Genomic DNA, 19,033 nt, shown 5'->3' with positions numbered 1-19,033 from the left:
TGATTCAAGAAAAGAGCTAAACAAGGAAGACTTGGCTTTGGCTTGAGTGTCGTAAGTTTTCTGGCTACTTAATAAAGCCGTCGGTGGAGCAAAATTTGTTCGTCGGTGGCCTTTTCTGGGTTGGGCTGCTTTGGCTCATGTAAATCTTTATTTTGAGGACTTCCTCACTCTCTATTATCTCTCTCTCGTCGGCTCGTCGAGATCTAAGAATCCTCCCAAAAGAATACCAAAAACTTTCTTAGAAATCTTTCACGAGCACGGAACGCGGCCACTAGACTTCCTATTATACACGCACACGCTGACACGTCCCCTCCCCCTTGGTTTGGATAAAATCCCAACCCACACCAAGAGGATTGTTCCATATGTTTTGTGTTCCATCCCTTTGTGGCTCAGTTGACACCCTACCAACTGACCTCATTCACAAATAAAAAGAGGGTACTGTATTATGTGTATTATGTACAAAAAGGTTTCGGCTTTGGGGATTAAACACCGTCTCTCTCGACTGGAGCCGGCACCGTCGTTTGTGGCCGGGACGTAATCAAGAGTGGCTTCGACATCACTGGCCAAGATACATCCATTAGAACGGGGCCCCGCCACTTCGAAGTGGTCTCATCCCGCACAAAGCGATTAGGCACTTAACACCACGATGGTATGGGCAAGGGAACGTGGCACTGTGAACAAAAAAAGCAGGCTGGCTGGCAGAAAAAAAAAAAAAAAAAAAAGAAACTAAAGTTGGAATTGCCTGTTCTCGCCGTTGGGTATCAATGCACCCAATGCACCCGAGCCTAAAAAGGTAGCGGTTGCTGCGTCGTGGGTGCCTAATGGCTAATCAACCAATCAATGCCAAGCTTCGGTTTATTCCTTGTGACATGATGACTTGAATGGCAAATACCCTTAGGTATTTACGTATAGAGGTGAAAAAGGACAAGTAGGCTGGTAGGCTGTTTACTATCATGTCGCCTTGCGACATCATTCGCTTCAGATGCTTTAGATGCTTCAGATTGAACACAAATCTCTCTGCTATGTCTGCGTACCTGTCAAACTGCAGGACGGGTAGCGGCATAAATCCCTTTTCTTTTCTTCGTGCCAGGCCACTACTACCGCACTACCGTAGGTAGTCTATTTCGCCCTGTTGTACACCCTTTCTAGAGCCTCCTAAGATTATACGTACATTTGGGTATGTACTGAGAACTCTCTCTCCTTTATATAGCATGTGATTACTAGGAGACGGCCGGTGGTATGTGTGCCGTAGCGCTGGTGAGACCGATAGACCGTCACGCCGAATCCGGTTCATACGCTGTACTCGCCTCCCGAATTGTGTATTCATTTGAAAGTTGAGTCACTTTAAAATAGTTAAGTCATCAGCGCGAGTCCGAGGGCAGCCCACTCTGCCACTAGGCTTGTTCGCACCACCATGGCGCTATAGTGGGTCGTCCAGACCGACATTTCTGTTGGATCAAGATATTTCTCGGTTCCGTGCCGGGCGCCTGAGCATTGCCTGCTATCATCAACATGGAACTTGAACATAAGGCTTAAGCCATCAGTGTCCACAACGGAATTCCATATGCGGCGTCAGTTCATATCGCCTAACTTAAGAGATAGGGGAAGTGCATGAGAGTGTGGGACCCCCCCTACTCCGAGGCGGCGTACTCGATACTAAGGTAGATAAGTTGGTCCCCCGTTGGACACCGTAGACGAAGGGAGAAAAAGCATTTCATATGGACGAATGGGTGAGGCGGGAGTTGACCGGGGAGTACGTAGCGTTCGCTTCGAGTTGAGTAGCATGCTAGGTGTCTATTCACCCAAATTTCAATTTCCGCTGCCCGTGCTCGAGCTTACTGCTACTAGAGGCACTACCTCTCGTAAGCTTCTTAGACGACGAAGACGATGCAGCTGCAGTCTTCTGGCCTTGTGATACCGTGGAGTGGTGGCTAGCAAATGTGTGTCTGCCACGTTCTTCCTCCTGGATGTCTTTGGCGAGATGCCAATCGAGGTGGTTCTGTAGGGCCTCGGCACCCTCAAGCCTTGCATCGCATCGTGGGCACACCTTAATGTAATCCGTGATTGGATTGGGGGTGCTTCCTGATCGGTTCGGCGAAGCTTCTCTCATCCGAATCTGGGATTTACCAGTACCTACTACATCTTCATCAAGATTCCCATCAGCATCTCCACCCAACGAACTCTCCCTCTTGGGAAAGAAGCGCTGGATACCGGGATTATCAACCCGTCGTTTCTTCTCCGGTCGTTCATGCACGAATGGTTCTACCGACGCCTCCCGAGAGGCTCCCTTTGATTCGCGTGCTTCGTCTCCCTTTAACAAGAAGGCACTTATACCTCTATTACCTATAACCCCATCCTCAAATCCTCCCACACTCAGGCTCAGGTTCGTGCAGGGCCAGACTCTACCTTCTTGAATAATTTGGCTTAGCAGAGTCTTGGCAAGTTCGAATAAAGTCGTCTCGTCAAGCGTCTTGCCCTGGGGAATGCTACTCTGTCGGGAGCGGGTCTGCCCCCCCTGGCGGTGATGTAGGTTGATCGTCTTGGGCCGCCTCTTGTTTTCAAGAACGCCTTCCTCGACCAATCGCGAGAATATGTCGGCTGCAAAGATTCGTAACCACTTGACGGCTTGTTCCTGATTGTGTATGCTGGGCCGGAAGGATTTGGCGGAGAGCATGGACTTGATCTGCGTGCGCGAGTTAACCTCGCTCGTATCGATACCGCGGATCGTATTGTAAAGCCAGACCCCCGTGTCGTCACCCAGCTTGAGCTTCATCTGCTCCACAGGTACAAGGAGCAGGTCCTCAATGGTTTCCGTATGGAAAGTCGACACGACCTGGTCGCCAAGCTTGCCCCCCAAGTTTCTAATCTTAGTAAATTTCATATCAGATAGGAAATGCCGCACGGCTCGATTCCGTATGACTGTCTGTTGGTTGGGTTTCTTGTAGCCGGAGCCCAACTTACTGAGCATCTTATTGCCAGCTATGCCCGCGGAGCATGTATATCCCAGGGTTCGGCGAATCTGAGCGCGTATGTCTCGAACGATCTCCGACCCAATAAGGATAGCTACGTCGTCCCAGTCTGGATCGTCCGCCTCGGCTTCTGCATCTTGGAGGTCTACGAGGGCATCCGCTTGCCAGTCGAGAGCGGTTACGGGTGGAATAGGCAGCTTCTCCGTGGGATCGTCATATGGGGGAGGATTCGCAAGTTCCGGGAACCTCTGCAGCAGAATGGAGTGGATATGCGCGGATAGGTCGAGAAAGACTTCATCTACACTCGCTTTTTCGACCTTCTGCATGTTAGGCGGTAGACTCTCTTTGATTAGTGCGAGAATTTTACGAGACTGAAGCCTGTAAGGGTCGAGAGAGACCTTGTGAGTGCCGATATGAGACGCTGCGTCGTCATGATACGACCATTTCTCGTCTCCTTCCTTCCAGGTAGCAACATGCTGGGCAATGAGTTTTGGGCAGAGTTTCTTTGCATCTGTCACAGTGCAGTGGCGACCTATGCCAAACTCGCGTGCAGGATAGTTGACGGCAATCAGGCCTTGCCTATGGTTTTGTAAGTGAGAAGTGAGAAGTGACAGAGCTAGGATGGGGAAAGTAATAAATACCATTGTTGAACTGCTAAAGGCTGATCTTCGGCGATGCCGAGACGTACCATCTCACATTGAGCATAGAAAGCATCTAGATCGATGTGGGCGATGACGCGCAGAGGAGATGATGTTGAATAAGATGCCAAGAGACTTAGTTGCCTATACGTAAATTGGGACTTTCGCCGACTGGAGCCGTGGACCGGCGAAGATATCTGGAAACGGGGCGAAGACATGGTCGGCAGCTCAGCTGCTCAGACGGCAATGCAGACGAAATACCGGTACGGTTTAAGTCGGGAGAGCGAGTGGTGGGGTACAATAGCTCCGGGGATTCATGGGATTCATGGTCGGACAAGGGTCACACAGATAAACCCGGCCAAGACGAAATTCGGCCGGGCCCGGTAGTTGGTGAGAAAGAGAGATGTTCGGATCCCGGAGAGGATGGAGGTGATATGAATAAGGAAAGATTGACCCCAGGGAAAGACGCGTTCATAGGACCGCGTCGTAGAAGGAACTACATACATAAATGGCATAATAAAAGTGGAGATTCAACTATGTAATGTACGTCAGCAAATGAATGACTCTTCTATTCTTTCCTTCTTTTTTCACTCCTTTCTTATACTTCCCCTCCCCTCCCTTTCCCATATAAGCTCATAAGCCACTATCATCTTCCCGGTATTTCTTTTCTCCTCTTCAGAATAGAGAGAGCGAATGAAATGTCAAACAACTATTAGCATCACATATCACTTTTGATGCGATTGAACATTTTGATTGGTCTTCTTACGTAGGTAGGTAGTAAAAGAGATTAACTACCCATCATCAATCCACCTCCTTGACCTGTTACCAGTCAAGCTCTATATATACACACAAATCGCCCCCTTTTTAAACTCAAGATGACATGGCAACATGGGTAGTTAAACGAAATATTCCCAGTTCAAGCATGTCTTTCCGAGAATTCGGTCCCGGGATATCTAAGACGATGTAACTCCAACGCGAACACTGTCTCGTGTCATGTCATTCACACACACACATCAGAAACGTGTTCCCCCGCAATATACTACTACCCGTGCCCTTATACATAATAAGGCTTTGCATGCTCAAGTCGTATTTAACCTTACCCATCGTTATGTTGAAGAAGAAGATCCCGCATCATGCCAATAGACCAAACTGTCTTCTCAGCTTATGTAGGTTAGGTAGGTAGTCAAGACGACGGAATAATGCGGAATTTTTCCAACAACAAAAAAAGGACGGCACACTTTCTCTTATGGCAATCGTCTGACGCTGGTAAGTAGACGATGGGCTACTCTGACGTTCTAGAATTCCCTCCATGACTAAGCTCGAGCCCAGCCCTAACCACCAGCCTCCGGCGCAAAGTGGTTCGCGACCTTCCTCAAGCCATCGGCGCAATAAGCAAGGCAGCGAGCGGTTTAGATTTCTGCAACCCGACGAGAGTTGGGTTGCAATAATCTCAAGAGGCTTCGGCTTCGTCCGAACTATGGAGTGTTAGGCCGAGCTGAGTTGTTGCCGGCTCTTCGTCCACCGATACCCAAAAAGAGCAATTGGTCGTGAGTACACAAGATCGAACAAACATCCTTCTTGAAAGCGCCGTACGTAATAGAGTGCAACTAGATGGGGCCTCTGTTGCATGGTGGCTGCTGAGGAAGGATTGTTAAACCGGTTGGATAAGATGACTTGGTGGTGTACATTGAACAGTCGAGGCTTCAATGAATGTTGAAGGAGTTCTTGGTTCTACGACATTGGCCTCTTGACGCTTTCTCCGGTTGTATGTAGTAAGGAACTTTTGAACAGGGGTTAGTTACATTAAGGAGTTCAGATTTATTAGGTGAGTAAAATTTTTTATATGGTTACTCGAGGTAGGACTTTCATTATCACCTTAACTACCCAAAGGCTTTCTCGCACAAACCTACGTTGCGAGTGACAGGAGACGCCAGTATGCTCATGATCCTCCTATGATCATCGCCGTCCTACTAAATAGGTATAGGTGTATAATGGAAAACCTCTACGTCTGGTATAAATCTAGGATATCTCACAGCGAAAGCCTCAAGTACCTACATGAACTTTAGGTACCTAAGGTATGATATCCCCCATCTTTATCCCCATCTTTGTCCCCCATTTTTGTCTACCAGAATTCCCGTCGGGCGAGTGCCGAGAGGAACAGCATCATCGGCATTAGTCAGTCCTCCACGGTCACCTACCTACCTACCTACCCAGCAGCCCGTAAGATTAATATGTAGCACATATAATTTCCCATTCTTTTGCCGATTCGTTAGCACGCTATTACCTGCCGTCGGGTTGCTTACCGGAGAGGCCCCGAGTCGTGGCCGGTAAGGCTTAATAGCCACGAGCCGCCCCCTTGCAGTACGATTTCCGGTTTATAAGCTCTTTCGAGATAAAACCTCCTTCTTCAGTGCAACTCGATACTAATCCGGATATGTAATACGATCTTAATAGGTAGGGCTTAATTTGTGTCACGTACCTTTAAGTCCAAAATTTCGAAAACGGTTACGTCAGGGGTTGGGGGCGAGGGTAGAACCAATTCGACAGTCCAAAGGTGTAATACTGCTAAGAAATTCGACTCTAGAATTGATAAACATACCTATTGACCCATCCTCTTGGGTATCAACGAGTGTCTAGCACTTCGGTATTACCACACTTTATCCGTAAGCTATCTGAGGTGATAGAGCTGCAAAACGACGTGCCCTTATGAGGCTTAGAAATCAGATGCCTTGTTTGTGCCGATTCCAGTATCTGTTAGACCCAAAACAGCTTTAGTTCTGTTGTCCTCAGAATCCCATCGTGTGTTTTAGGGGGAAGTTAGCTAAAGGCCATCAGATCTCCCGGCCCAAGATCAGAGTGGCTTTGGTAGTACAGGGGGCGTACATACGTCTTTCGCACATGGCATTTCGCCCGGGGAAGCCTTTCTTGAAGATCTGCCAGGGGCTGCTGGAAAAAATTCTCCGTGAGAACGTCCGCGATCGGAAAGTCCCATTTGGATTAGGGCGCCATGCTTCCTGCTCACGAGATCTTTGACGCATGCGGCTCCGCTAACGTTGTCACGGTTTCACGCTTGGATGGCACATAGATCGATCTCTACGGCGGTGAGTACTGGGTGTATCTTAATCCCTCGTCCCCCTTGGACAACAAGGAATGTAGCGGTTGCCTTGTGCCGCCGGGTCGTCCCAAGGGCCAAGACATGCATGGAGACTACGAGCTCATGCCGTGCTTGCCCTTTTTAATTCAGCACATGCTTAGACCATTTCGATGTAGTGATATCATGAACCAAGCTACCGGTACCCACTCACAGAGCGTGTCTTCCACATTGACTTGACCCTGATGGAACGACATGCACTTGAACGTGCCCCTCGGCCTCGCCTGTGTTTTCAGCCCATCTTTCTCGATTCCTTCGCTTTTAAACTTGCTCAGTGCTGAATAAATTAATTATCTTATTGGCTAGCAACCAGAATTGAAGCTCTGGGCCCCTTTCTTAGAAATCTCCATCATCTTGGCCGCGCCGGCTTCTACCTCCGTTCTTCGGCCTCTCCATATGATGGCCATAGTGGTGACATCTTCTCGCTCTAATAATCCTTGGAAGTAACTCCGCCTTCATTGCATTTTCGGCGCCTTTGCTCAGTATGTCAGGTGTTACAGTGATCCTATCATCGCCTCAGTCGTTACCGAGACGACCTATATCTCTGGATGATACTATATTCGAAGGAAATTGTATGCGTGCTCGTGAGGCTCTGCGGCTTTTCTCAAACAGAAAGTGCCATCTTCAAGTTTCGACTTACGAATACTCGGTATGATTTGGATTCGCGGCTCGTATGTATCGAAACTTGTGGTATCACAGCCATGGCTCTCTCCTATAAGAGCGTCAAGTTCCGAGTTTGATCAGTCGATATAGAGTGTATAATCAGAGCAAACTCAACTACTATCCTCTACAATTAGCATCAAGAAGCCATATTACTCTAGCGTTCTCAAATCGTATCTCCCTGCGAGCTTTAGCACTTGCTTCAATCGCAACGACACTACGCGCTTCCTTCACTACAATGTAAGAGAATCTATTAGCAATTATGGGACACTGTCTAAAAAAACCTCCGTAGGAGCGACGAGAACAGCCCCGACTCCTCTGACGGGTATACTTCCCCCCCTGATACCGGTCTCTACGACACGGACAACGAGATCGAGTGTAGCGAGTGTGGAAAGACAGATTACTTCCAGCACGACGGCAACCCTGATAACGCACTATGCAAACACTGCGGCCACACTTTCTGTTCAGAGTGCAAGGAGGCGTAAACAGCACATGTTATCGACTATGATCACTACAGCAAGATGGACGACGAGTAACCCCTGAAGAGCACGGGGCTACATTTGGAACTAGAATGGAGGCTGTCATTCGTTTATGAAACCATTGGATCCATGGGCTTCATATGTGTCGTTTTTACCTTGATACTGTATTCTGATTAGATTCTTTCTGGCATCGATAGCCAAATATCCTATTGGACTATGCGATAGAAACCGCGCTCGTTTATTAATATAGACAAGACCTCGAGGTACTTCATTTTCAATCACACGACAGGCGACCCAACCTGTCTTCAAGAAAATCGTGCTTGTGACTGATGATTAGTCGAACTTTACGTTTATCCCTTGTTTATCCCTCTATTTAAGCTCGCATGTCATTAGGTACGTTGGTTCTATTTTATTAGGTCAGGTACCTAATTAATTAGATAGAAAACAACTACATTTATAATGCCATTATTCGACATATTTTACATATTTAACTAGACGTTATGCAACGTCTTATACCCAGCGCATAAGTTTCGCATAGTCAAGTTGGGAGTTGGTGTGTAAATAGGGGGAGCTGAAAAAGGGGAAGTTATTTCATCCGACCACCACACAAGCCAGGCCATGATTAATAATTGAGCCTCGCCTATTCATAATTTATAAGCCAAAGTTACCATTAGATAGGTAGACATCTATTTCCCAATTTTAATTATGTATATATATATTTCGATTACAATATCATTAAACAAGCTCGCTAAATAAGCGTTCCATCAAAATACGTACTGGGTACGGTATGAGCTTGAACTCACCAGAAACCCCCCAACTCCAATGCCTAAAAAGGGGTATCTATTATGCACGTGTCTAAACCCTGCTACCTCTTGAAATCTCCCTCATCTCGAGCCCCGAACCGTCCTTCATCGCAAGGTCGGTGAGGTCGTACCTGGCCAAGACGTCTGTCAGGACGTGGCCCATAGGGTAGAAACTATCGTGGCCCTCGTGGTTGACGCAGGGTGACTTTCGAAGGGGTAAAATCCAGTCCAAGACGTTGGTGCCCATGACACTTTGCCAATTACGCCATATCCCTATATCCCATGGGTTTTCTCCCGGCTCCGTTTTTAGTATAGCAAAAGTGCGAGTTGCCAAGTCGTCGCGAGCCGACGGCCGGATCTGCACGGCCGAGCCACCGCTCTCATTCGTTCCGGGCCGGGCCGTTCCGTTAGACCAACCGTTCATAGGCTCACCCGGTCTCGGTAGAGGATACGTCACCACGGTGAACTTATCTGTCGATTCGGTACCGCGGGGCACGCGGACGGCTAATTGGTACACCTTGGATTGATATCCGAGCATATCAACATTCGTCATGTTGAGAAAGATGTAACGCATTGACGTTACAGTCATTAGAAAAGTAAAAAGACCAAAGAAAGCAGCCAGTACTATGGCAGGTATGAAGTGGGGATCCAGCGGAGATCCCTCACTAATTTCTTTTCGAAGACTTGAAGCTGTAGCCCCAAGGACAAGGCCACAGTAGCAAGCAGTATACGTCGTGAACTGCACAAAAAACTTGAAGGCTATGAATCATCAGTAAACACCGAGTATTTGGTAGGGTAGCAGGCATTGAAGCTCACAGTTCTCCCCTATCATGCCGCCAACCCACGGACAGTAGTGGTCCATGCGATAGACGCAACGGTCGATTTCGCTGCTATGATGAACCCGATCTGCTTTCCATGTAGAACATTCCGAGCACCACTTTGGGCGACCGTCGTTTTCGCATATAAAGACATCTTTTGTGTAAAACTCCTCTAAGCCTGGACTATCTGGGTTCAGATCGGGGCCGGCGTAGTAGGGTAGGCTTTCGAGGTCAGGTTCCTGACGCCTTCGTCTTCGTCGGTCTCTTGCAGCCTTCTTTCGTTCAATTACCCCCGGCCCCAATGGCACAACTCCCGGATCGAGAAGGACGGTAAGTATAGTCCTTAGATAAGTACCGACCATCAATAAGAGAAGTATGAAGTATAGAACTAGAATGGCAATGGCTGCGCCGACCTCGCCTCGTTTGCCGATAAGGTAGTTGGCTGGATATCGGCGACGTCAGTAAACAAGCCAATTGATTTTTGTAATACTGAATACTGTGTAGAATGTAGAATAAGGCTATAACCTACAACAGACCCTACCGACCACGGCATAAGTAGCATAGCTAACGGCGGCGACGAGGATAACGGGAATTGTACGGGTGATCCAGCGCGTCGCGGCTCGAGTGCTTTCGATAAGAGGCATTTCCTACCTCACATCCTGATGGCAATCCGTCTCGAATAGTAGCGATTAGCAGCGCTGGGTTCGAGAAAGAGGTGAAATACGGTCATCGGGTCCCCGACGAGACGACGCGAACGAGGGAGCTGTCGTCGTGACTCGTGAGTTGGTTGTTTTTGGGGGGTGAGTTGCATCAAGATTCAAGATTGCATCGGATCTAAACGGCTTCGTGCTAAGATTGATTCAATCTGATTGAAGCATGCATATTAAATGACCCCCACTGAGGGTCAGCGACAAGGATATGCCGCGGATCATAACTTGCGTGATGCCCATGTATGTACTAATACCTATTAATAGATCCGAGTTAAGATATGTACCTCACTATGTGCATAATATACCTAATGTAGTATGAATTGCACGTAAGTGGTCCGTGCATTACAAGGTACAGTAGGTTAGGGGTATTCATGATTTCTTAGGAATATATTCGACAGTGTATGCAAATACTCGAGTTCTAGGGTACTAATAAAACAAGAATCCTTCCCATGTGGACTGTCCGATGCATATCATATACATTTCGTGTACAATGATTTCTCATTTATAATCCCCTCTTATGGTCCAGCCAGCACATTACTGACCACCAACACGGCAGTTAATACCAACCCAGCCATGGACACCCGGATACCGCCCGCTGCGCTGTGTTTCGATTCGATATAGCTCATGTTCATAGCTTTGAGCAGGATATCCTGCGTCACTTGCCCGCTTTCGGCGATCTTGTGTAATTCGTCGGTGAATGTTGCCAATATGGTGGTACTTCGCCCTGCCGGACAGAACACAATTTCCCATCCACCTCCGCTGGGTATGATAAACGTGGAGGTCTGATCGTCAAACGCGTAGCTGTATGCATCAGGGCACATAGCCTTGGCATTGTACGAATACTGGCTGGGCTCGCAAACCCACGGGTCATCGTATTCGCCGGTGCAGCAGGCCTCGGGGTCATTATTAGCGGCGCAGGCACTCTTACACGGGTCGAAAATAGGCCTATGTAGAGTGTCATCTGGATATGGGTATACACCGTCTCCGGGCTTCTCTGGGAGGAAGGCCTGGAGGTCCCAAGGACACCAATTGCTTAAATCTGCGTTGGACTGTATATCTTCATACGGCATAGGATAGGTCGAGTTAGTATAAGTGAGTCCGGTATCGCTATAGGTAGTGAGGTACCCGGACGTTCCAATGCATGAAGGATTGACTAGATTTGGCGGGATGTATGATGTGTTGTCTGCTGGATGGTAGACTATTGCTATTGGCAGATTATAACCATCGACAAGTGAAATGTCATAAAAGGTCTGTCTGCCAGTTGCACCACCAGCAAGATTGAATTCGGCAAGAGTAACAGGTACGGCACCCTACGTTGTGATCAGTGGCTACACCGCGGTTACTCGTTCTGGCTCAACTTACCCCATACTCACAGTCTAATTTACCAAAACAATCACCAGTCTTGCATGTCGCCGTGTCCCCACCAGTGGTACAATTGGTACGACCCCAGACTCTACCCTGCCATGTTGGACCGACTTTCTGTTCTTTCGTCTCGCCGGGTTTGAGTTCGAAACCCTGAGAGTCTGGAGGGTCTCCATGTTGAGTTCCAATTCCCGGCCATATTGTATCGCCACAATTGTTGGTAATGATCAAGGGGATTGCATTATCATACTTGGTTAAAGGACGGCTCGTGCCTAAATATCGCCTGTTGGGTCCCAAATAGTCGAAAGCATATAACTCATGGTTACTTGGATACACAACTGCTCTTACTTGTGGGAGCTGTGATGTTAAAAGGAGGCCGGCAATAATCGACAATATAGTCCTTATAGAACTATGCCGGAGCCTGCATTGCCGTGACCATTTAGGCATTATACTCAATCGCTTCGCTTCTGTAGGGTTTATTATCTCTGGCTAGATAGCGGCGATTGTCTTATTATACAGACAAACTGGCGGGCGATGAAGAGTGTGTCCTGGGATTAGAGTATAGCAAAATAGGCGGTTCATTATCCGATGAAGTCCGCCAAAGAATCCGGGGCCTTCTTCGCCAACGACGGCAATCGCTGTTATGTTATAAATAGGAGTTTCAACAGAAACCCTAGAGTCGAGTCTGGTAAATGAACAGGATAGTCCTTAATCGGATTAGGGAACCAGCTTTAAGTGGCTATGACTCTGCTCTGATTTTTAGTTATACAGGAGCTCAGATGTTGTAGTTGGTGGCTTCGTGTGCCAAACAGGGAATGAGAGATGAATCAGAACAGGGTAGTAAGTAGATCGTCGTGGTTGATCGAGCAGGCTCCGCGAATATTCCTGGCCTGATATCGACTCTCAATAGGTAGCCAAAACGCTGAAGTGTAAGCAGGGGCAGAATTCGCGGAGAGGGAGACTAGGTATATTGGAAGAGCAGAAGCACAGAGGAGTTGATAATAATAATTTATCCTAGAAGTTGCGCAAATAAGTAGGTAGAAAATGTAGAGACACCCTCAGGAGGCTTGTTGATATAGAATGAAGCCATGCCGAACAAGTTTGTTGCTTAGAATATTAAAGGTAAGAAAGTGGGAGAGAAGGTCCAATGGAATTGCCTTCAATGAAGTTGCCATCGAATGCCGCTTGGTGAGTTGATGTTGGAGGAATGGACGATGACGCAGTTGTGGCTGGCTACCAAGATTTTATGATGCCATTTTCAGGGGTATCCTCCCCTCGTCCTACCTTCCCCAAGATTTGATTACTTGTACATTAGGTAGTATATTGCAAGAGGCTAGTCCAACCTTATTAGGTATACCATCCATCAACAGCCAATCATGAGGTTATTTACATGGGACTACAAGTGCCCGGGTATATCAGTACGTAATATTTCACATCAGAACCAGTATTTTACCATCGCGGCCGCAATATTTGTGTTAGGTTCTTAAATTATCTGTATACGGGTAATCAGAGGCATGGAAAGATCTCTTGCTCGTGCAACCATGCATCTGCCCGTCTGCCAACTATTCAAATAGCCACCCATGTCGCTAGTTTAAATTTCTAGAAAAGGAATTTCCGTAAGTGATGATAGCTCGCAAAGAGAAGAGATCTTTCCTTCCTTTCCGTATCGCTAGATCACCTATTAGTCCAAGTACGTTGTTGCTCTCTTCTTAACGAGGTATCATGTGAAAGCTAGTAAAAGCAACGCGGTAAACAAAGACATTAGTAAAAAGGACGCCAACCACAAATTCCACGCCATCCATGCATCTCCGCCCTTCTACCTGAATCTAGATCTGCAGCGGCCCATAACCTCTCCTTGACAGACCAGTTCAGCACTGAATTCCGAGCCGTCCAGAGTGAGATAGATGTCGAAATAAACTCGGTAAAATGTACCCTGCGGCGTGTCCATACGCTCGAAATCTTTTTCGAGGTTCTTGCGTGACAGGTCGGATGTGAGAGTAACTACTTCCTTTATACCTATATAATACGTAAGCCACGAGTAAAACGGATCGCGATAGAAACTAGACAACTTACGAGGATCTTTGGTGTACTCAGGGCAGACATCCTCGTCGCAAGCGTATAGGATGTCTTCGTACATAAGCGTAGCACCCGGGGCCACTTGTCGGAAAAATGATACCTTAACTGGCTCGCCGATCTTGACTTTCTGGCCCTTTTGCACAAAAATCTGCCGGGTGAACTTGCATCTGTCTTTGCCGTCTAGAGATGGCACACGATATGCTTCGGGATGGTAGCCCTCCTTGAAGGGTTGCAGAGTTGCCATAAGATAATGGCGACGAGCTACACGGTGCGTGATAACTCGCTCGGTAATGCCTGCGGTGACGGCTCCCTTAACAATGGCGGCCACAGAGTCCATAGGTCGCACAACCTTGGACTGGAACTGGGGAGGGACATGTAGTTTGATCTGTTGGAAGAGGTATTCGGAAGCACCGAAACCGCCAACGACCAAAATGTTTTGTAGAGTCCTATTTTGAGCTTGGATGGCGATGATTTGGTTTCGTACGAGCTCCAAAATCCGGTTTACGACGGGCTCGAAACATTGAAGGATTTCCTCGTTAGTAAAAGTCATGTAACCTTCTTCAATACCGGCCTCTGGGAACTCAGCCTCAATACCAACATCAACAGCCCACTTTTGGCCGTTATTCCTGAAATCGGCCTTGATTCTGTTCTCAAAATCCATAATACATTTGGCGTACACACGACCGGCCGTCTTAGATCCGTCTGGTAACTTCATCTTTCGGATCTTAGTGCGTAGAATGTTACTGAAATTCCTGTTGAGGGCAGTGGAACCACAAGAGTCACCAGAACCCGCCGTGCATTCCGCGACTGTGAATGGATTCTCATCTTCGACTTCATATGCAATCAAATCAACAGTACCACCACCGCAATCGACAATCAATATAGCGTCGTGAACCTTCAAATTAAGCAAGCCAGTCTTGGCGCAGAAAAGCGACGCGGCCTCGGGCTCGCTAACAAGCGTCAATCTGTTGTCGTTCTCGTCCCTGAGGAAGCCGGCCTGGATAGCAGCAGCTCGCGTAGCAGCTTTGCCGGCATCGTTCCAAATAGCCGGCACAGTCAGGTAGTAGCGAATATTTCGTTCCTCTCGATTGAACACCTCACCTAATGTCTTCTGTAGCGCCGTGCGCATAGCTTGCCGCAGTTTAAACAGGTAGTCTGCGGCTACATCGATTTCCGACTTTCCGGGAGGTAGTGGCGGAAGGTTAATGGGGTCGATGTAGGTGTTACCTGACAGCATAAGCTGGAGTTTGAACCATTCGACCTTTTGGACACCGGGTTTCGGGTATCCTGTAGGTGCCAGGGCATCAGCAATATCTGGGCCCCATCCAACAACCTTTTGATATTGGTCGTAGTAAAGAACAGTAGGTATCTTATCGAAGTTAACAAGCTTTGATCAGTTGATTATGCCTTTGTTCGGATGCCTTACCTTTTGCTTCGTGTATGATCCAGCACCAGGCCATTCTGTGATGATATCCTCCTTCGCCTCGTTATTTGTCGCAAACGCAAAAGCAACGCCAGAGAATGTCGTACCCTGCGCCTCGCATGATTAGTTCAAAAGTATCGACACAAGCAGGAAATAGAGAATTTAAACAAATCAAAGGAGGGGACGTACGAAGTCAATTCCGACGATCAACTGTGCCTTACTTCTGCTGTTCCCTTCGACTTCAGCAGCCGGCCTACCATAGGACTGCATAGCGTTGGTCGGTTGAGGAGCGGGAGCAGGTGGCGGGTAACCAGCGTAGCCAGGAGGACCACCAGCAACTCCTGGGGGAGGTTGCGAGCCCGGGGGGACGTGCATCTGAGGAGGGTAGCCGGAGACAGGAGCACCGGTATTGATGGGAGGGGGGCCGCCAACCATTTGCGACGGCGGTGTGCGAGCTGGTCCGTTTGTTAAAGGGCTTGTGCGGCCAACAGGAGGTTGAGGACCAGGTTGGAAATTTGTAGTATTATAGCTGGGTGGACGTGGTCCAGCGCCGGGATGGTTCATTATCGGGAGGCTCGTCTGGGAGGACGAAGCTGTTATAGAGGGGGCGGCGGGACCAGGATAAGGATGGGGTTGGGCTTGGGCCTGGGCTTGTGGGAACTGCTGCGTTATTTGCGGTGGAGGGGTTGAGGTCGGGGTCGAGGTCGCAGGCCGTTGTGGTTCAGGCGTACTTGAGGGGATACTGGCGGTGGATTTCCGTTTACCTAATCCTAGGCCTCTTAAACGGGAATTCAGGTTGTTCAGTGAATTCATAAGGAATTAGGGAAACGGAAAAGAAGAAGAAGAGAGAAAAAAGGGAAAAAAAGAGGGTAGATCAAAGAAGGGTGGGAAGGACTTTGTCGAAGGTGTGATCCGATTGATGTGGGATCACTGTGCTTCTAAGCTAGGTTGTGATAAGGCGGGCTGAGCTGAGCCAAGACGAAGATGCTGACAGAGTTCCCTAAGAAGAAACCGAGCAAGAGACCCAGAGAGGCGTCGGGTCGTTTCCATACGAAGTGAGTTGCGGCGTCAGAAGAGGGGCTGTTACAGCTGCTGCTGCTACTGCTACTAGTGACTGCTGCTTCTGCTGTTGTTTCTGCTGCTGTTGCTTGCTGCTTCCAAAGTTGGTGCTTGCTGCTGGCTGCTTGCTGCTGGCTGCTACTGCCGGGTTACTTTGGTATGCTCCTGCTTCGCTTCGCTTTTACTTTGCTTGCCCGAGCGTAGGTAATAGGAATAATCCCTTGTTCCCCGTTCTGTCCCTTTAGGTTTAACCTAGACTAAGCTAAAGTAGTAACCGAGTAGGCGTGCCGCAGGACGTTTGGGAATGGGGAGGGAAAAAAAATGTGCCAAGGCTAAGGTAACACTACCTAAAGGTACGAGTTACAAGTACAATCCTGTCAGGAGCAAAGTCCTTGGTGCCCTTGGTGCATTCGGTTGCTTTTGGTGCTTGTGTGTAATCCGTATGCGCAATTCCTTAAACCTAGGACTTGGATTAATAAAGAGAGGCGGGCGGGCAGGGCGGGATAGGCCTGAATGGGGCCAGTAGCAGTAGGTAAGAAAATAGTAGAAAATAGTAGTTAGTGGGACACTACTATCGCGGAGGATCAATCAGATCAATTAGATCAATTCAAGCTTCAGTGTTGCGACCCTGTTCCTTGTTCGTTCTTTTTTTTTTCCTCTTTTGATTCCACTGTGGCTGATGGAGCTGACCGCGTTAGGTTGGGCTGGTTATTATTGTATGGGTTGCAGGTTGCAGTTTAGCGGTTAGCGGTTAGCGGTTTAGGGTACTTTGGGGGAAGGAAATCCAGGATAATAAGGCTGAAGTAAGTTCTTAACAACAACCTGCAAAGGGAGTCGAAAAAAAAAAAGACCCCCCAAAAGTCCTAGATTCGAGGAGGGGAGCCTGTAGGCGGCTGTGAGCAGGTGGGTAGGAGAAATGAGACGATGCAACGATACGACAATGACAGTGGTAGACAATGCGACCTGTGGGGCAAACCACATTCACTTACATACCTCACTTATACTATCAGCACTATGCACCGCTTGCACTGCTAGACTTAAGGATTGTGGCAATGTTACCCAAGTGTCGTAAATCTTCGTAAAATATTAAATCTCGATACTCCCAACTTTCTTTTCAACCGATGAGCAATTTCGTATTTTTGTCTTGTGGAGGACCTAGTTATAATACTTACAAACACAATACCTTGCGAGTAGAGTCGACGTGGCCGCACCAAATCCCGTAGTTCATTACTTGTAAATTCGTGCGAGGTATCACGCGAATAAGCGCTTCGCTACCTGTGGTTGGTCGGTAGTATATATTCGAAGAGGCATACCCGCGCGTTAAAGATTCGTAAAGGATAGGTACAATATTCGATATCGCCGCTGTGGCAACTTTCACGGCCACATGGATATTTTATATTTTATATTACGTATGGATCTGACGCATACGATAATGGCGAACTAGCTACCTGTACACGGAGGAAGAAACGGCTTGGCGATGCCTCACATTTGATTGTACAGCGCAGTTGGAATATGATGTATAATCTCCTGGGGAAGGGTAATCCAAATAAACGTTGCTTCGAACGACTGTTCAAGCCGTTCTCATTAGGTATATCAAAATTGAATTAGTTGATCCAAGTCGTTAGATGGCAAGCAACGTTGTAAGAGCTACCACCATAGTATACGCTCTAGATTCGATAAGCGAAGTTTGGATGTTGTTTGAGATTTAATGAGTAGGTTAGTTAGTATTTTCTTGCACGATCCTCCAAATGCCTTCTGTATGTAGTTCTTTCAAAGGATACCTAAATCAAAGGCTCCCCGCGTGCTTGCCGCGGCCTTCTCCGAGTCCTTTGTTTGCAACGGCCACGAGGGGCTTGAAAAAGAAGTTAAAAAGATTCGGCCCGTCCATCATTATGCAATTTGGTTGGCTCGAATCGCGACGTATGTAAATGTTTTCCTCCAAGACTGCGCCGCCAATTTAATATTTAGGGATCACATTAGTCTCGACAGTATTTTTTAAATAATAAAAATACTTTAGTTTATACGATAAATGCTTTAAATATAAGTATAATTAAGTCTCGTTATAACGAATTTATTTTATAACAAATTTATTTTATAACAAATCGATATTATATTTTATTAAATTTTATATAAGATTTAATAAATTTTTTTATATAATAAATTTATTAATTTTAAAAATAAATCACCATTTAATTTATTATAAAAATAATAAAATTATAAATAAATAAAATGGATTTTATAAATTTAACTATTAAATTTAATTTAATTAAAATAAAATAAAATTAACGGTAAATAAAAATTATAAAATTTTTAATATTTTAATTTTTAAAAAATTATAACGTTATTAAAAACATTAAATTTTAAACTTTAAATAATGTTAAAATATTATTAATAAATAATTTTTATTAATTAATTTATATATAAAGTTATTTAATATAATAATAAAGTTTATTAATTTTAATTAATATTTATTCGTCGAAGACATTTTTTACGTTAAAACTTTTAAAAATTATTATACGAAATTAATAAAGAAATGATAAAGAAATGATAAAAAAATGATAAAGAAATAATAAATAATTAATAAGTAATTCATTAATAAATGATAAGAAAATTAATAAAAAATTAAATGTTTTTAACGGATTTTCACGTACGAGTTTATAAACACGTAAAAACGCTTACGTAAACTTATAAATGCATGCGTTTTTTTAAATTTTATATTTTTATAAAATAATTAACTACGTAATTAATTTCTTTTTATATAATAATTAATATATTATTTTTAAAAATATCTTTATTTTTAAATATTATTTTTTATATATAAATTTTATTTTTTTAATATTAATTAATAATTAATTAAATAATTATAAATAATTAAAAATTTTATT

At 46.0% G+C, this 19,033-nt stretch overlaps 5 protein-coding genes across 5 annotated transcripts; 1 reads left to right on the top strand and 4 right to left on the bottom strand.

The window, feature by feature from the left end:
- Positions 1 to 1,662: 1,662 nt before the first annotated feature.
- Positions 1,663 to 4,171, bottom strand: F5Y00DRAFT_221685 (DNA/RNA polymerase). Its single transcript, XM_048005669.1, has 2 exons — positions 3,611 to 4,171; positions 1,663 to 3,548 (listed from the first exon to the last, which is right to left on the bottom strand). The coding sequence occupies exons 1-2, from the start codon at positions 3,823 to 3,825 to the stop codon at positions 1,799 to 1,801; spliced, it is 1,965 nt and encodes a 654-aa protein (XP_047859785.1). The 5' UTR covers positions 3,826 to 4,171; the 3' UTR covers positions 1,663 to 1,798.
- Positions 4,172 to 7,242: 3,071 nt separating this feature from the next.
- F5Y00DRAFT_267148 (uncharacterized protein) lies at positions 7,243 to 7,903 on the top strand (the record flags this gene model as incomplete). The annotated part of the gene is made up of 3 exons (XM_048012038.1): positions 7,243 to 7,330; positions 7,556 to 7,658; positions 7,711 to 7,903. The coding sequence occupies 3 exons, from the start codon at positions 7,243 to 7,245 to the stop codon at positions 7,901 to 7,903; spliced, it is 384 nt and encodes a 127-aa protein (XP_047859784.1).
- A 462-nt stretch (positions 7,904 to 8,365) lies between these two features.
- Positions 8,366 to 10,433, bottom strand: F5Y00DRAFT_221651 (palmitoyltransferase PFA5). Its single transcript, XM_048005668.1, has 3 exons — positions 10,048 to 10,433; positions 9,517 to 9,960; positions 8,366 to 9,459 (listed from the first exon to the last, which is right to left on the bottom strand). Exons 1-3 carry the CDS (start codon positions 10,160 to 10,162, stop codon positions 8,753 to 8,755), a joined length of 1,266 nt encoding a protein of 421 aa, XP_047859783.1. The 5' UTR covers positions 10,163 to 10,433; the 3' UTR covers positions 8,366 to 8,752.
- On the bottom strand, positions 10,245 to 12,037 carry F5Y00DRAFT_256488 (Osmotin, thaumatin-like protein; the record flags this gene model as incomplete). Its single annotated transcript, XM_048010414.1, has 3 exons — positions 10,245 to 10,281; positions 10,778 to 11,538; positions 11,591 to 12,037. The coding sequence occupies 3 exons, from the start codon at positions 12,035 to 12,037 to the stop codon at positions 10,245 to 10,247; spliced, it is 1,245 nt and encodes a 414-aa protein (XP_047859782.1).
- An 855-nt stretch (positions 12,038 to 12,892) lies between these two features.
- On the bottom strand, positions 12,893 to 16,177 carry F5Y00DRAFT_221601 (actin-like ATPase domain-containing protein). Its single transcript, XM_048005667.1, has 4 exons — positions 15,279 to 16,177; positions 15,093 to 15,197; positions 13,664 to 15,035; positions 12,893 to 13,606 (listed from the first exon to the last, which is right to left on the bottom strand). Exons 1-4 carry the CDS (start codon positions 15,900 to 15,902, stop codon positions 13,407 to 13,409), a joined length of 2,301 nt encoding a protein of 766 aa, XP_047859781.1. The 5' UTR covers positions 15,903 to 16,177; the 3' UTR covers positions 12,893 to 13,406.
- Between the last annotated feature and the right edge of the window lie 2,856 nt (positions 16,178 to 19,033).

Source organism: Daldinia vernicosa (genome assembly GCF_022497035.1).
Source record: "Daldinia vernicosa strain CBS 139.73 unplaced genomic scaffold F5Y00scaffold_98, whole genome shotgun sequence".
NCBI lineage: Eukaryota > Fungi > Ascomycota > Sordariomycetes > Xylariales > Hypoxylaceae > Daldinia > Daldinia vernicosa.
Note: the sequence above shows the minus strand (reverse complement) of the source record. Positions and strands in the feature narration are given on the sequence as shown.

Excerpts from the sequence above, each read along its gene's own strand:
- F5Y00DRAFT_221601 (XM_048005667.1), bottom strand. The coding sequence starts at position 15,902 with ATGAATTCACTGAACAACCTGAATTCCCGTTTAAGAGGCCTAGGATTA. Across the intron at positions 15,198-15,278 it reads TGATCGTCGGAATTGACTTC|GGTACGACATTCTCTGGCGT; the intron begins GTACGTCCCCTC and ends TGCGAGGCGCAG. Across the intron at positions 13,607-13,663 it reads TGAGTACACCAAAGATCCTC|GTATAAAGGAAGTAGTTACT; the intron begins GTAAGTTGTCTA and ends CGTATTATATAG.
- F5Y00DRAFT_221685 (XM_048005669.1), bottom strand. The coding sequence starts at position 3,825 with ATGTCTTCGCCCCGTTTCCAGATATCTTCGCCGGTCCACGGCTCCAGT. Across the intron at positions 3,549-3,610 it reads CCTTTAGCAGTTCAACAATG|GCAAGGCCTGATTGCCGTCA; the intron begins GTATTTATTACT and ends ACAAAACCATAG.
- F5Y00DRAFT_221651 (XM_048005668.1), bottom strand. The coding sequence starts at position 10,162 with ATGCCTCTTATCGAAAGCACTCGAGCCGCGACGCGCTGGATCACCCGT. Across the intron at positions 9,961-10,047 it reads CGTGGTCGGTAGGGTCTGTT|CCAACTACCTTATCGGCAAA; the intron begins GTAGGTTATAGC and ends GCCGATATCCAG. Across the intron at positions 9,460-9,516 it reads CGGCATGATAGGGGAGAACT|CCTTCAAGTTTTTTGTGCAG; the intron begins GTGAGCTTCAAT and ends GATGATTCATAG.